General features: G+C 33.1%; 2 protein-coding genes across 2 annotated transcripts; one reads left to right on the top strand and one right to left on the bottom strand.

The window, feature by feature from the left end:
• Positions 1 to 35: 35 nt before the first annotated feature.
• LOC144834625 (mitochondrial translation release factor in rescue-like) lies at positions 36 to 1,916 on the top strand. The gene is made up of 3 exons (XM_078689507.1): positions 36 to 114; positions 409 to 847; positions 1,141 to 1,916. Exons 2-3 carry the CDS (start codon positions 440 to 442, stop codon positions 1,369 to 1,371), a joined length of 639 nt encoding a protein of 212 aa, XP_078545633.1. The 5' UTR covers positions 36 to 114; positions 409 to 439; the 3' UTR covers positions 1,372 to 1,916.
• Positions 1,917 to 1,972: 56 nt separating this feature from the next.
• Positions 1,973 to 13,173, bottom strand: LOC144834600 (Na(+)/citrate cotransporter-like). The gene is made up of 13 exons (XM_078689464.1): positions 12,789 to 13,173; positions 10,241 to 10,506; positions 9,424 to 9,550; positions 8,700 to 8,848; positions 7,831 to 8,061; positions 7,060 to 7,179; positions 6,541 to 6,654; positions 6,119 to 6,235; positions 5,391 to 5,488; positions 5,087 to 5,205; positions 4,585 to 4,746; positions 3,715 to 3,852; positions 1,973 to 3,154 (listed from the first exon to the last, which is right to left on the bottom strand). The coding sequence occupies exons 1-13, from the start codon at positions 13,089 to 13,091 to the stop codon at positions 2,948 to 2,950; spliced, it is 2,151 nt and encodes a 716-aa protein (XP_078545590.1). The 5' UTR covers positions 13,092 to 13,173; the 3' UTR covers positions 1,973 to 2,947.
• Between the last annotated feature and the right edge of the window lie 60 nt (positions 13,174 to 13,233).

Below are 13,233 nucleotides of genomic sequence, written 5' to 3'. Positions count from 1 at the left end.
GTCATGTGATTGAACATGTTACAACCAAAACAAAAACAGATACCAGATACAGTGAGAGAGACAGTCAACAGTCACACTTCTTTCATGTTTTGTTGTAATAATCAGTTATAAATGGTAATGTATTGAAATCAGAATGAAGACATTGCTGGCAAAGATACTGCATGAAATATTTCAATATGCAAATAATTAATTAATAATATAACAATATAATTAGTAAACTAAAAGTAAAAGTAGGACAGCTTGAGCTCAGACTGTTAGTAATAGTACAGTCATATAGTAGAGGTTGTACATTTAATGACAAAAAGGCCTATATTATTATAATCTTTTGTCTATTGTATAGAAGAGGCCTTGCTATAATAATATTATTATTATTACATTATTATGTAGACTTTTGATTTGTTCTTTCAGAAACCAGCTCTAGAAAATCAGGAAAATCAAAATGATGAAGTTTATATACAAACCCAACATTGTACAGCTGTTATTGAATAATGTAAAACTCACTGCCACTTTTTCGAAAAACCAATTTCAGAATTTGCAGCCATGCAAAACCTTATGTTTTTGTAATCAAGAATTCACTTCATTAATTGAAAAAAGACCAGTTTCAGTTGAGTTATGTTCTCAAAAACGATTACAGAATCTAACTTGTATACGAACCTGGAGATGGACTTCAGTTGCTTATAAATCATCCATGCAGAACAGACAACGAAGAAAAATAGAATATCCAGAATTAAACGAAGAGGATTTACAGGAAGAGTTTGTAAAGGGAAGTGGACCTGGTGGCCAGTCAACAAATAAAACTAATAATTGTGTTGTTCTTAAGCATAAACCAACAGGAATAGTAGTTAAGGTACCACACTTGTTAATCCTATTTAGAGCATACTGTACATGCGCTGATACCCAAAATCCTGGAAAGAATTTACTCTAGCCCGCAGTGGATATAATGCTCCCCACACCACAATTTAAAATATAGACTTATACATATTTAATTTCGGCATTACAATAACTTTACAATACTTTTTACACTTCTCCATATAAAAATATAGTAGAGAACCCCCTCTTTTCGTGATACATGTAAAAAACACTAATTTTTAACCAAAAAGAAGCTATTTCCACTTATAAAATTAATCTGTTATTTTCCAGTGTCACCACACGCGTTCACAGCATGAAAACCAGAAAATCGCAAGACACTTACTAAAAGAAAAACTTGATGAGCGTCTAAATGGAGAGAATAGCCAACTGAATCAACTACACATGATGAAAGTTAAAAAACAAAATGAGAAGAAAAGAAGAACAAAAATTAAACTTGAACAATTAAAAGAATTTAAGAAGCAGTTTCAAGAAAGTGATGAATCTGAAATTGAAAAAGAGTGAAAGACTAATGGATGTGTGTGTTTCGTTTTATACGCATCCAACAACAGAAACCCGTCAATGACATAATAGAACTATAATTTATCGTGCTTATAAACTACCTCATTTGAGGCTTAGGGAGTGGAGTAGAGGATGAGAACATGTGTTCTCACATAATACAGGAAGCCTCCAGATAAAAACCACCCTTTGGATTTGAATAGCACCTGTACAAATTAATGAGACACAATATTCATAATTAATTTTTAATGTCATACATGGCAACACTCCCGTTTTGAGAATTCCACATTTTGGACTTGTCTCCTGGCCTCGTCATCGTGCTCCCGGTTTTCCCCATTTTCTCCTGAATTACAAAGATAACTGGATTTTCATCGATATACATGTTGTTTTCTGCAATATATTATAAAATATAGCTCAAACACAAGTAAATTTACGAAGTAATCTGCAGTCTCTATCATACAAACCTCCTGGTTTCCTGAGACCCCATTTCATCATTTTCTTGAATCATTGTAAATACTATTATTTTATTGGTGATTTAATGAATGAATGTATTTGTATTTGCGGTCATAAATTATTGATTGAGGATAGTCCCTCACATAGCTACCACACAGTATTGTTTATCACTCTGCACTCTCTCACCTCTGCTCGATGATAGAGGGCAGTGTTGAGCGAAAAAACAACGACTCTATCGGAGTTAAATACGGTAAACTCTGCGGTATAACTTTTTCTGTCTTCAAACAGGTTTGGTCTAAAGTTACATAGATATAATCCTGAAACCTATCAGAGTTACATTGGAGTTTTATTAGATTAAATGACAGAGAGTTAACCAATCACAAGCATTTTGTTGTTGGTTGTAACTCAGATATCATTTTAAAGATTTAAAAAAATATATGATTATCAATTAGCACACAAGTATGAAATATAATTCATAGAGATAATTAATTTGCATATGATACAGATTAATAAAAGTATTATATTAAATTATCACTTTTTAATTATAATAATTTATATTATGTTAAAGAATAATTCTACTTTATTAAAAGATATGAAATTATCAAACTAAAAAAATACATGATTATTAAAATATTATACAATATTATAAAATATATACAGTTAAAAAACTTCATCTTTTTTATATATGAGTTTCATAATCATATGTATGTGTTTGGTTTTACAATAATAATAGTCTATTATATTATCCATTAAAAAGTTGTTATATACATTGTTATACACAAAACTGTATTAAATGTTTGTAGTACAAAATCCCTGAAAGTAGACTACACTCAATGAACCACTTATTTTGCCTACCGGCATAAAGTCTTAGTTAACAAAAAAGCTGTGATATTCAACCTATGTATGTTTGATCGAGATGAGATCTACGGTATTAAAATCCACTCTCCCAATACCAGACACTCGTGGGCTGGCCTAAAATGTCTGGTTTTCCAGAAATTCTGGTATTTCAATTGTGTTTTTAATTGTAAAAAAGAATTTTTAAGGGTTTGAACCTCAAGAAAAATCTGGTTTTGGGATATTTGATGGTTTTCAGAGTCTAGTATTGCAGAGCAGTCAGTGCGGACCAAAATCAGCATACACATGTTCCGTTAGAGAGCGTAGTCATGTACATATGCGCTGTTGACGGAGAAAACGTTGATTCACCTAGACATGTGCTGCTTTCATCGGCTGCCCACGCTGGAAAGTTTCGCGAATCAAATATCAGGATACCGTAAGTATTCATCATTAAGTTGATAACAATGATCCCAATCACATTCATCATAGCACCAGCTTTGGCCTATTTTAAACATCACAAAAAAGAAATATTTCAAATTGTTTTTAAACATTTTGGAAAGTTTTAAATAGACCAATCTTTCAACTTATAAAAATACTCATAAATACCATATTTATTCAAATAAACACCTCAAACAATGTTCTATGAGGGGGTGGGGCGTTTATTCGAGGAAGGCGTTTAATCAACATAAATATGGTATTCTTTATTTATATACTCTACCACCTTTCAAAGCCCTTGTATCAATTATAATGTTAAGTCTGCTTTAACTTGGCATAATTATATAGAACATCATTAGTGGCTCAAAGTCTCTGGGATTCCTGGGGCAGATTACTATAAAACAGTCTTAACTGATGGTCTTAACTCCTCAATTAAAGCCAGCTTTATCAGATAGACGGTCTTACTAAAGCCACCCCTGTTAGACCGTTGCTATAAACCTAGGTACATAGGTGGCGTACACAAACTTTTCAGATTGGCAACCATATCTTAATTACAGATAAGATTTCCAGCTTTGTAAGTGGCTGTGTGTGCTTTAAAAGCTTGTGTAAATACGAAAAAATACTTACCATATCGGGGATTGTTAGTTGTCCATAAGAAAATGCGATAGCGTTAGGAGGCGTGGCTACTGGGAGCATAAACGCCAATGAACAAGCTAATATTGATGGTATGACAAAATACAATGGGTTGATACACAGTGCTTCAGCCTGATAAGAAAATACAAATTGTTTTATGGCCTGATAAGAAAAATACACATTACCATCAATAAAAGATTGTCACTTGCCTCTATCATTCATTTACAATATTGTGTCAAAAATTGACATTTTTAATTTAGATGTGAATGCAGCAAAGACATGTATGATCAAACTCATTAACCTGGGCCGTAGCCACCAGCACGGTGGTAAGGTTTCAACCTGACCACTTTTTCACAGAGGCCTTTGACAACCCAGTGGCTTGAACACAGATTGTACACTTTTCTTGTGAAAACTGCACCACTATTCCTTGTGACTACATCATGTTAATATTATCTTTATAACTTTCTTATTAACACGATAGCTTGTTTCACCATAATTTGGTGTTATTTTATAAGGCAGTGTTGACATTATAATTGTTGTAACTTAACATAACTTTCAGCTTTATGCATTTTGATGATGTTCATTATACTTATATCAAAAAGTACATTATGTGGTCCAATTTGATCAAATGAAATTGTAATCTTCAACACACATGCGTGTCACTAGAGCAAAGATAGTGTACTAGTACTATCTTTGAACAGAGTGATCTGATCAGAAAAGATAAGTCTAATCATGTGATCTCCCTGATCATGTGATTTATACCTGTGTTAGTTAATATAGATTGTTTTGGTTTCATAACATTCATATATAACGGACGGTGCTCGCCTTGGGAACCACATTATATCGACTACAAACTTTACTTACGAGTTCTGCCAAGATTGGTGCAAATATGGAAGCTGTTGATACATTACTGGAGAATTCAGTAAACATAGCAATCACCACGGTGATGATCAACAAAAGAGCCCAAGGTGGTATTCCATCTAGAGTTGCAAACTTTTCACCCATCCACGCACTCAAACCTGATTTCTAAATTTAAGAAAAATTAATGATCCATAACAAACAATAAACAGAAAAACTAAAACATTTGTATTTATTTATTTCAAAGTACCTCCTAGAGGAAGGAGAAGCAGAATCTGTATTAATTTAAGTACAACATGACAAAATAACCTATGAATATTCAATATATCAATTACAGCCATAATGACACCTATTTACTATGAATAGGATGTCTCTATATATACGCATAATCACTGAATTTAGAGTCTCTTTACCTTTGTTCAAATAAATCTCAAGACCCTTTGGCAACAATTATAGTTGCATAATAAATGTATTGGTAATTATCTTGAGAATCTTTTTGTATACCTACCTCGCACCCATCAGCTAAGGCAAATCCACCTCCAAGTAGAAAAATAATATTCCAGGCCAACTTTTTTTGTGTGATCTTCCAATCAAGAAGAGCTTTCCTGGGACCAACTGGTGACTCATCTATAGTTAAACACACAAACAGTCAGTTGGGCTTACTTATAGAAACAAATATCATTTAAGTTTGTTTATTGAATTCTAGAAAAAGGTTAAAAAGGCCTAAACATTAAATTAACTAAATTAAAAACAAACAATAAATCTAAACTCTGGTTAAATAGGGTTCATAGATATTAATATTAAGGACAAACCGTCATTTTTTCTACAGCAAAGAAAGTTTGGTACATCTGCTGGGAAAATATACATAAGAAAACATACAAAGATTGCTGCAGTTGCATCAGTCACGTAACTAATTAAGAAAAAAAAGCATGTTTGTAAATATACAGTATAAAGACAGTAGAACAAAGTGTCACTTTAACCCCTAAGTGTTGGCTATAGTATACAGTATTGTAAAACCTCAAAAAGAAGCTGATGGGCTTCTTCTTTATTTTAAGACTCCTGGGTGGGCTTCTTCTTTATTTTAGGACTCCTGGGTGGGCTTCTTCTTTATTTTAGGACTCCTGGGTGGGCTTCTTTTCGATGTGGGTTTTATTTCGGGAAAGTATACAGTAGTTTATCCCTCCTGTTATTGGCAAATTTGTTTTGCTGTTGGTTAGGTTTGGAAATAAAAGAAAAGAAAGAAAAGAAAAAGCCCATATTATCTTGAAAATGGGCTTCTTTCTGAAATGGGCTTCTTTTCAGTTTTAACAGCAAAGTTTTGTTTATATATTTAGGCAAATTGCCAAGGTTAACCATAAGCGATCCCGTTCACAAGACAAACATATACACAAAATGCTCTACATAAACAAAGTCTTATTAGAAGTCTTTGGGAGTGGAGTTGTAATTTGTCATTTTAGAAATTTTTGAACCCAGGACCCTTGGATTGGAAGCCAAGCATTATAACCACCAAGTCAACTCCACTTATTTATCCTTAACTTACTCAGGTTCAGGAAAAATGGCTGACCATCCACCAAATCCTGGTATGAAGGACGGTTCACGAAATATCCACATTAATACCAGCAACAGGAAGTGACCAAACACTGCACCTTCAGCCCATCTAAATAAGAAAATATTGATTTCAAAATGTACCTATTTTCTGAGATTGTTCTACCACTAAATCTATGATTGAGAAGAGCCTTGAAAAAGTTATGGTTTAAAGCACAGAAAAAAACAAAGAAAACCAATCAAGAAATAACCTTACATTAAAGAATGTAGGCCTATATAATTATATTAGATTGGTACAGAAAATCGGCCTGGCCAAATTTTGCAACACAGGCCTATACTCATGTTTAAAGTGTCATTTTAATTCACTGTATGGTTACAAAACATTAACCTTACATATAAAGTGCTATTAATCATTACCTAATAGGTCCCAAATCATTGTACTGCTTTCTGAGTACATCATTGGCCGATTTCTGGTCTTCTCCAGAATTACAATTACAACGTAAGCACTCACAGCACTCTTTGCCACACCCTCTGAATAAGAAATATGTAAAAATAAAAATTAAAATAAAAGTGGTATAAACATAGATCTCGAGTATACCAGCAGTGAAGTCAACTGATGCTAAGTATCTGTTAATGACGGCCATGTTACTTCAGGAAAAGACGGCTATAAGAACAGTATCACAATTACTGTGCGACACCTATTCAGGGGGCCGACCTAGGTGTCCTATTAATAAGGGTGTCCAAAGAATAGGGTTTGGTCATAGTTTTAAAACATATATTTCCCCTTGTTCAAGGGGTGTCCCAAAGTGAGTTCTACGGTATAAATAAAAAATATTTAAAAATTAAGCTACCACTTTTATTAGTTAGGCCTACATCATGAAAAAAACTTTTTTTTATAACAAATTTCAATTAAACTCAAAATACAAAATAGCATACCTGAAACCAATAAACAGGAATTGTAACCATAGCCAGGCTAAGATTTCAAGTATAATCGTCCCAGGTAAACAGTAGGCCAACCAGGTGGCAAAGGTCACCCCAGCATCATTACCATACAAACTGGAGGAATGAAATGATCAACATGGGAATTATTACACCTGTCATATTTAAATTATATATATATTTGAACAATATTAAGTGTCAAATGGGGATACTGATATCTGAGGTTACACTAAATTTTAATATCAATATTAACAAAAAGGAAAAAGTTAATAATTAACAATACTGAATGTTTGATAGTAAATTGTGTGTGTCACTTTTTAAACAAACAAAACTTAATTTTTAATTCTGTTTAAATGTGTAGTACTCATTTATACACCTGGATAAAAAACAAAAAGACTTAGCAAATGCAAAGATGTTGGCTTAACTGTTTACCATGGGTACTAAGTAGGACCATGAGCAACTCGCTCCCAACTTTTTTAAAGCTCTGTCTACACTATCAAACTAAAATGTAATGTGCCCAAATATGGTAGTATATAGTAATATGAAAAATGACATCATCGTGTCCATATATGGACATATCACATTTGTTACATAAAGTTTGATAGCATAGACAGAGCTTTTGCTATGATGTAACAAGTTTTCCTTGGAACTGACACATACATCTGTAGACAGAAATATAAATAACGTTGCTGAGGAAAAATGGTGACGGCTGGGCCTCCCATGGATCCACCCCTGCCAAATGACTTGATGTTAGCAACTCTTACTCACTCGTCAATGACTGACTGTCCGACAAGATTGGGACCTGTTCCTGTAATGGTAGCAGTACCACCAATATTAGCCGCATAAGGTATGCACAAAAGTAAGGCTTTACTCAGTGCCTGGTCTTCACTACATAAACTTTTAAAATCTATAATGACTGCTGCTGCTGCTTCTTCATCAGATTTTGGTTCTTTTTCATCTTCAATCTTTGCTTCATCATTATCATCTTTTTCAGTCAATCTGATTTAAAAAAGAAACAGAATTCTTTAATTTGTTATCCTATAAATTCTACAATGTTTCACTATACAGTAATATGTATTATTGGTAAAAGTTACTATTAGCAATTTATTTTTTTTCTAGAATGTTAAAGCGAGCTATTGTTTGCTGGTTGTAATATTCTGTTAATTAGTTACTTTTTTTTTTGTTCTGCCAATATCTGTAAATTCAACTTTTTGTAGAACTTAATTAATTATTTTACCAAGAATTTTTTTTCTACAGTAGTCGCTGCTCATTTTGCACAAATAGCAAATATTTGCTAGTGAATAAAAAAGGTGTTTCTCTTCAATAATTGAATAACACTATTAAGCTACAGTATGCAAAATAAAATGTATTCGTTTCCATAAACATGCTGTTTCGTACAAGGCTCTGGGGTAAGCTTTAAAGCTCTGTCTACACTATCAAACTTCATGTGACAAGAAATGTGATGTGCCCGTATATGGACATGTCACTACCATATTTGGGCATATCACTACCATATTTGACACACATCACACGTTTTTTGTCAAACTAGTTTGATAGTGTAGACAGAGCTTTAGGCATCTTGATGCCATAGCTTTTTATGCAAGATCCGGTAGGAATAAGAATGACTGAATTCCTACCGGACATCAACACTGGAAGTAACAACTTCTTCAACATCCTCAGGTGTGTCTTCTGTCTGTGTACCGTTAGAGAACTTTATGCTTTTTCCTTTCATCTCGTTTTCTTCACACACCTTATATCCGCCATTGGCATATGACTTATTTCTTGCCTAAATTTAAAAAATTTAATTAGTTTAAACTATACTCTATAATACATATATTTTGCTAACAACCAACAACCAAGCAATATATTTGTTTAAGATTCAAGTTTTGAAAAAAATCTAAATTTATGACTAGGCCTACTGTCCATATTGCTTCAATTAAAATTAATTTAATACTGCCATCAATAAAATAAAAATACAATTACAACAGCTATTTGATTATCAATTTATTTTGATTTATTCTTCTGGGTGAAGACTCCAGTACTTCTCCAAGAGGGCTCAGTACCAACCAATGACAGTAAAGGATTAACTAAGGATAAAGGCAATATGCCACAGACAGGTTTCAAACCAATGCCTCTCACATGCTAGTCTGATATCCCTTACTGTTATGCCATACTTTTCAATAGAATTATCGATCAATTAGTTTGACAAAAGTGTGAAGTGCCCAAACATGGTAGTAATATGCTTAAATATGGTATGGTGTGACATCATCATGTTCATATATGGGCACATCACATTTCTTTTGTCGCATAAGGTTTGATAGTATAGACAGATCTTAAGGCCTACAAGAGATCAAACCCTACCTTAGCTCTTTGCTTTAAAACTTCACCAAGCACAGCCTGAGCTATTGGCACCATCATGGCAGTAGTAGCCGTGTTACTGATCCACATTGAAAGAAAACCAGTACAGATCATGAACCCAAGCATCAACCTAAAAAATAAAATATGCATAGAATTAAATCATTTATTCCTGCTACTACCAGACTACAGTATTTCAGTAAATTACTTATTTGTTTGAGTATTGTTCTGTCTTTACACAACATAACCATAGATTTAGAGAGGAGGATGTGCTCAGACACAGCAGTTCTGGGTGGGAAATTTGCCAGCTTGAAGGACATTGTCACTGGCTATACTATGCGTCTTATAAGACCACCATGATACAGTGTATCCTAAGTTTTTTTGTGTTTTAATAAAGTAGAACTTCTCCTTTTGGACACCCTATTCAAGGAAGACCCCCAATTAAGAGGGGTGGGGATGGGGACATTCCTGTGAAACAAAAATGTGGCAATATTAAGGGGGAATGTTTGGTCCTTTGGTATTCATGGAGGTTCTACTGAGTTTTTGTTTTAATAATGCTTTTTAATTTTAATAGTGCACAGAGTACTATTATACTGTACCAAGGCAATCTAACAACAGGAGACTGAGCTCGTCTTGCCAAGGAACTCGTAACAGTCCTTTGATCTTATGTCTGGCTGAGACAAATACCAACAGTACTGTACTATGTACATATTCTCCGCGGCGTACAGTGTTTTTTAAGGGGCGTGGAACTGATTGTGTCGCAGCCACAGATAAACCCTTTGATTTACGGAGCTCAGCATCCTGTTGCATTGACTGTACTTACCATCTTGGTTCTGACCCAACAAGCAGTAAGATCCTTAGAGCAATACGCCGATGTAGATTCCAGGTTTCAATGGCTATAGCCATAATTAAACCACCTACAAATAGGAAATTGGTATCTTTGAGGTAATTACGGCAGACATCGTCGGATTCCTGCACCCCCAGCATCGGGAATAAGATGACAGGCAGCAAGGCAGTAACAGCAAGAGGCAGAGCTTCTGTCATCCAGTATCCTGCCATAACGATGACCACAAAGCCTCCTTTAGATGGCTGTCAAGATTAAAGTTTCAATTAACTTCACAAGCTTTCTTGAGAGATTAAAATAACAAGTAAGTATGGCATGCAGTAGTAGAATCCTATATTAAGGGGACACTTTTGGGACCCAACAATGTGAGTCTCCTAATAGTATCCACTAAATATGGGTTGGCTGTAGAGTTAAAACATATACTTCTACATTTGCTTCGCAGGGGTTCCAAAGGAGAGGTTTTACTGTATTTGGAATATGCAAAGAAACGCACCCCTTAGTCCAACAGTGTGTTGATCAGTACAATATTTTGGAAGAATAATAGGAATAAAAGACCAAAAAAAATGGAACAAATTTATTGAGGAAGATTTAATGGGTTGTTTAGTCATAAAGCACAAATTCACACATAAATTATGTGAACTAGTTTAATCCTAGACTAATTTCAATTTTGACAACCAACCTTGATGATTTTTATGATGTTCTAAAACAGAGTTCAAAACAAATCAATAATTTTTTATAGTATACTATAAAATGTTTAACAGCTACAGCATTTGTTTTTGCAAAATTAACCAAATGAGCATTAAAGTCAATTTACATAGATGAGCAATCCATATCTTTCCCGAGCGGAAACCGCCCGTCCACTGCGCGTTGTCATAAGGTATAACATAGATTCTATATTTGTATTACCATTACCACTTGTCTGTGTAAATGGGCCTTTACACAGTATTATATTTCAGAACAATAATTATGATATTGAATTTACATATATCGCAATTTATATAATTAAAATTTAAATAAACTGGTTCCCAGCATAAGGTTATTCATTTCATTTATTCTTTATAGAATTATTTTTTTATAGGGTCTTTGTATGTTTAAAACTAAACAAAGGCTTTTTTTATGTGAATAAATATGCTTATCGCACAGCCTTAATAAATAAAAATTGTTGTTAAATAAATATGATTAGGTCATATATCAAGATTATCTCTTATTATTTACCTAAAGTCTAGATTGCATAGAGTGTATGAATAATATGTATATTTATATAAAATAGGTACAACAAGGCCAATAATTAAAGATAAATTGTCCCCCTGAAAAACTATTTTATTTTGTTGAATGCCATTTTAATGTCACATAATAGTTATTCATTTTGACCAAAAATTATATCAGAAAAAAAATTATTTACCTGAAAAAACTGTAATTTAATGCAAAAAATAGTAAAATTGACTGGAAGGCAATGAGTTTTTGGGAGAATTTAACCAATTATTTTGTCTTTTTATAAGTGAAAACATAATTTTTAACAATACTGTAATGCATAATTATTATTATCATGTGTTTTAGACATAGATCTGGTATCATTGAAATGTTCATCTGGTTGGTAATCACAAATGAATGTATACATGTATTTGTTTCTTGTATTTTACCATTGGTTTGATAAATCTTGCATGGATGTGGAGAATTTTCTTTTTTTACTTGCTCACGTCTATTTTTCATTTCAATTCATTTATTTGACAAACCATAATATAAAATACACAGAGAGTAGTAGGGACTGCTAAACAACAAGATTACTATAACTTTATGACATATTGTATGCAAGTTTCTCACCTTTTTTTATGCTTTTTTTTTTATTTTCAGAGAGTATACATTTGTTTGTATGTTTCTGTCTTTCAATTGAATTTTATACTATAATAATAAATTCTAGATTTATGTTATTACTTTGACTATATCTTGTCTGCTTGCATTCACAAAAACAAACTGAATATTTCTCAACAAAACAATGCAAAAATGCTGGTATAATAACTTACAATGTAATCAATTATTTTACCTTGGTGGTATAAAGATACATACATGATGAGGTGTTAGATATTAGATAAAATGAATCAAAATTAACTAAAATATTTTAAAGGGTAGTTGTATTTTTTATTATAAAATATAAACTTTGCAGCAACATTGATAAATCCCTATTTAATGTGCAACAGCAGAAGAACAATCATTGATGGAATAAGCCCCATTTTTAACAGTTCTAAAGCTTGGTCTACACTATCAAACTTTATGTGACAAAACAAATGTGATGTGTCCATATATGGACATGACGATATAATATCACTACCATATTTAGGAATATCACTACCATATTTGGGCACATCACATCTTTTGTCAAACTAGTTTGAGAGTGCAGACAAGACTTATTTGGGCACATAACACTTTTTGTCAAACTAGTTTGATAGTGTAAACAGAGCTTAAGACAAGTTTATAACTTTTTTTTGTATATCTAAAAAAGTGTTGAACAAATAAACAAAGCCATACTTACCCCATTTTGGTAAACAATTGGTAATATTCCTGCTAGCAATGGTAGGAATATTATAACAATTGTTTGTCTAAACGCCCAAATCTCCTTTAATATACTCTTTCCAGCCATGACTAGTGAGCAACGGGCGTTTCTCCTGAACTTACTTCGTCCAGGGGCTGCAGCAGACTCTGTCACCACGGTGATGTCAGGTCCTTGAGTGCTTGATAAACATGAGTTGTAGTCTCTTTTCTGAAACAGGCCCTGGTGGTTGTAATCTGATAACAGTCTCGATTCGCTCGTCATTGTTTTATGCAAACATTTCATTGGCTTTAAGAGTGATAAATCTTTCAAACATAATTTATCATCGACAATCTGACCTTTCTACCCTTCATATTTTGTTTATTTTATCAGGTCGTCCTACAACCTGTGGCACACATGAGAATGAAACTTTACTACTGAAACCATT

The sequence above is a fragment of the Antedon bifida genome, chromosome 2, assembly GCF_963402885.1.
Source record: "Antedon bifida chromosome 2, ecAntBifi1.1, whole genome shotgun sequence".
Taxonomy (NCBI): domain Eukaryota; kingdom Metazoa; phylum Echinodermata; class Crinoidea; order Comatulida; family Antedonidae; genus Antedon; species Antedon bifida.
The sequence above is the reverse complement of the archived record's forward strand: the minus strand, read 5'-3'. Positions and strand labels throughout refer to the sequence as shown.

Bases quoted from the DNA above. Each gene is read 5' to 3' on its own strand.
- LOC144834600 (XM_078689464.1), bottom strand. From the start codon at position 13,091: ATGAAATGTTTGCATAAAACAATGACGAGCGAATCGAGACTGTTATCA. The intron at 6,655-7,059 runs GTATGCTATTTT...TTTCTTATTCAG, and splicing joins TTCCTGTTTATTGGTTTCAG to AGGGTGTGGCAAAGAGTGCT. The intron at 4,747-5,086 runs GTAGGTATACAA...TCTTAAATTTAG, and splicing joins CCTTAGCTGATGGGTGCGAG to AAATCAGGTTTGAGTGCGTG.
- LOC144834625 (XM_078689507.1), top strand. From the start codon at position 440: ATGATGAAGTTTATATACAAACCCAACATTGTACAGCTGTTATTGAAT. The intron at 848-1,140 runs GTACCACACTTG...GTTATTTTCCAG, and splicing joins CAACAGGAATAGTAGTTAAG to TGTCACCACACGCGTTCACA.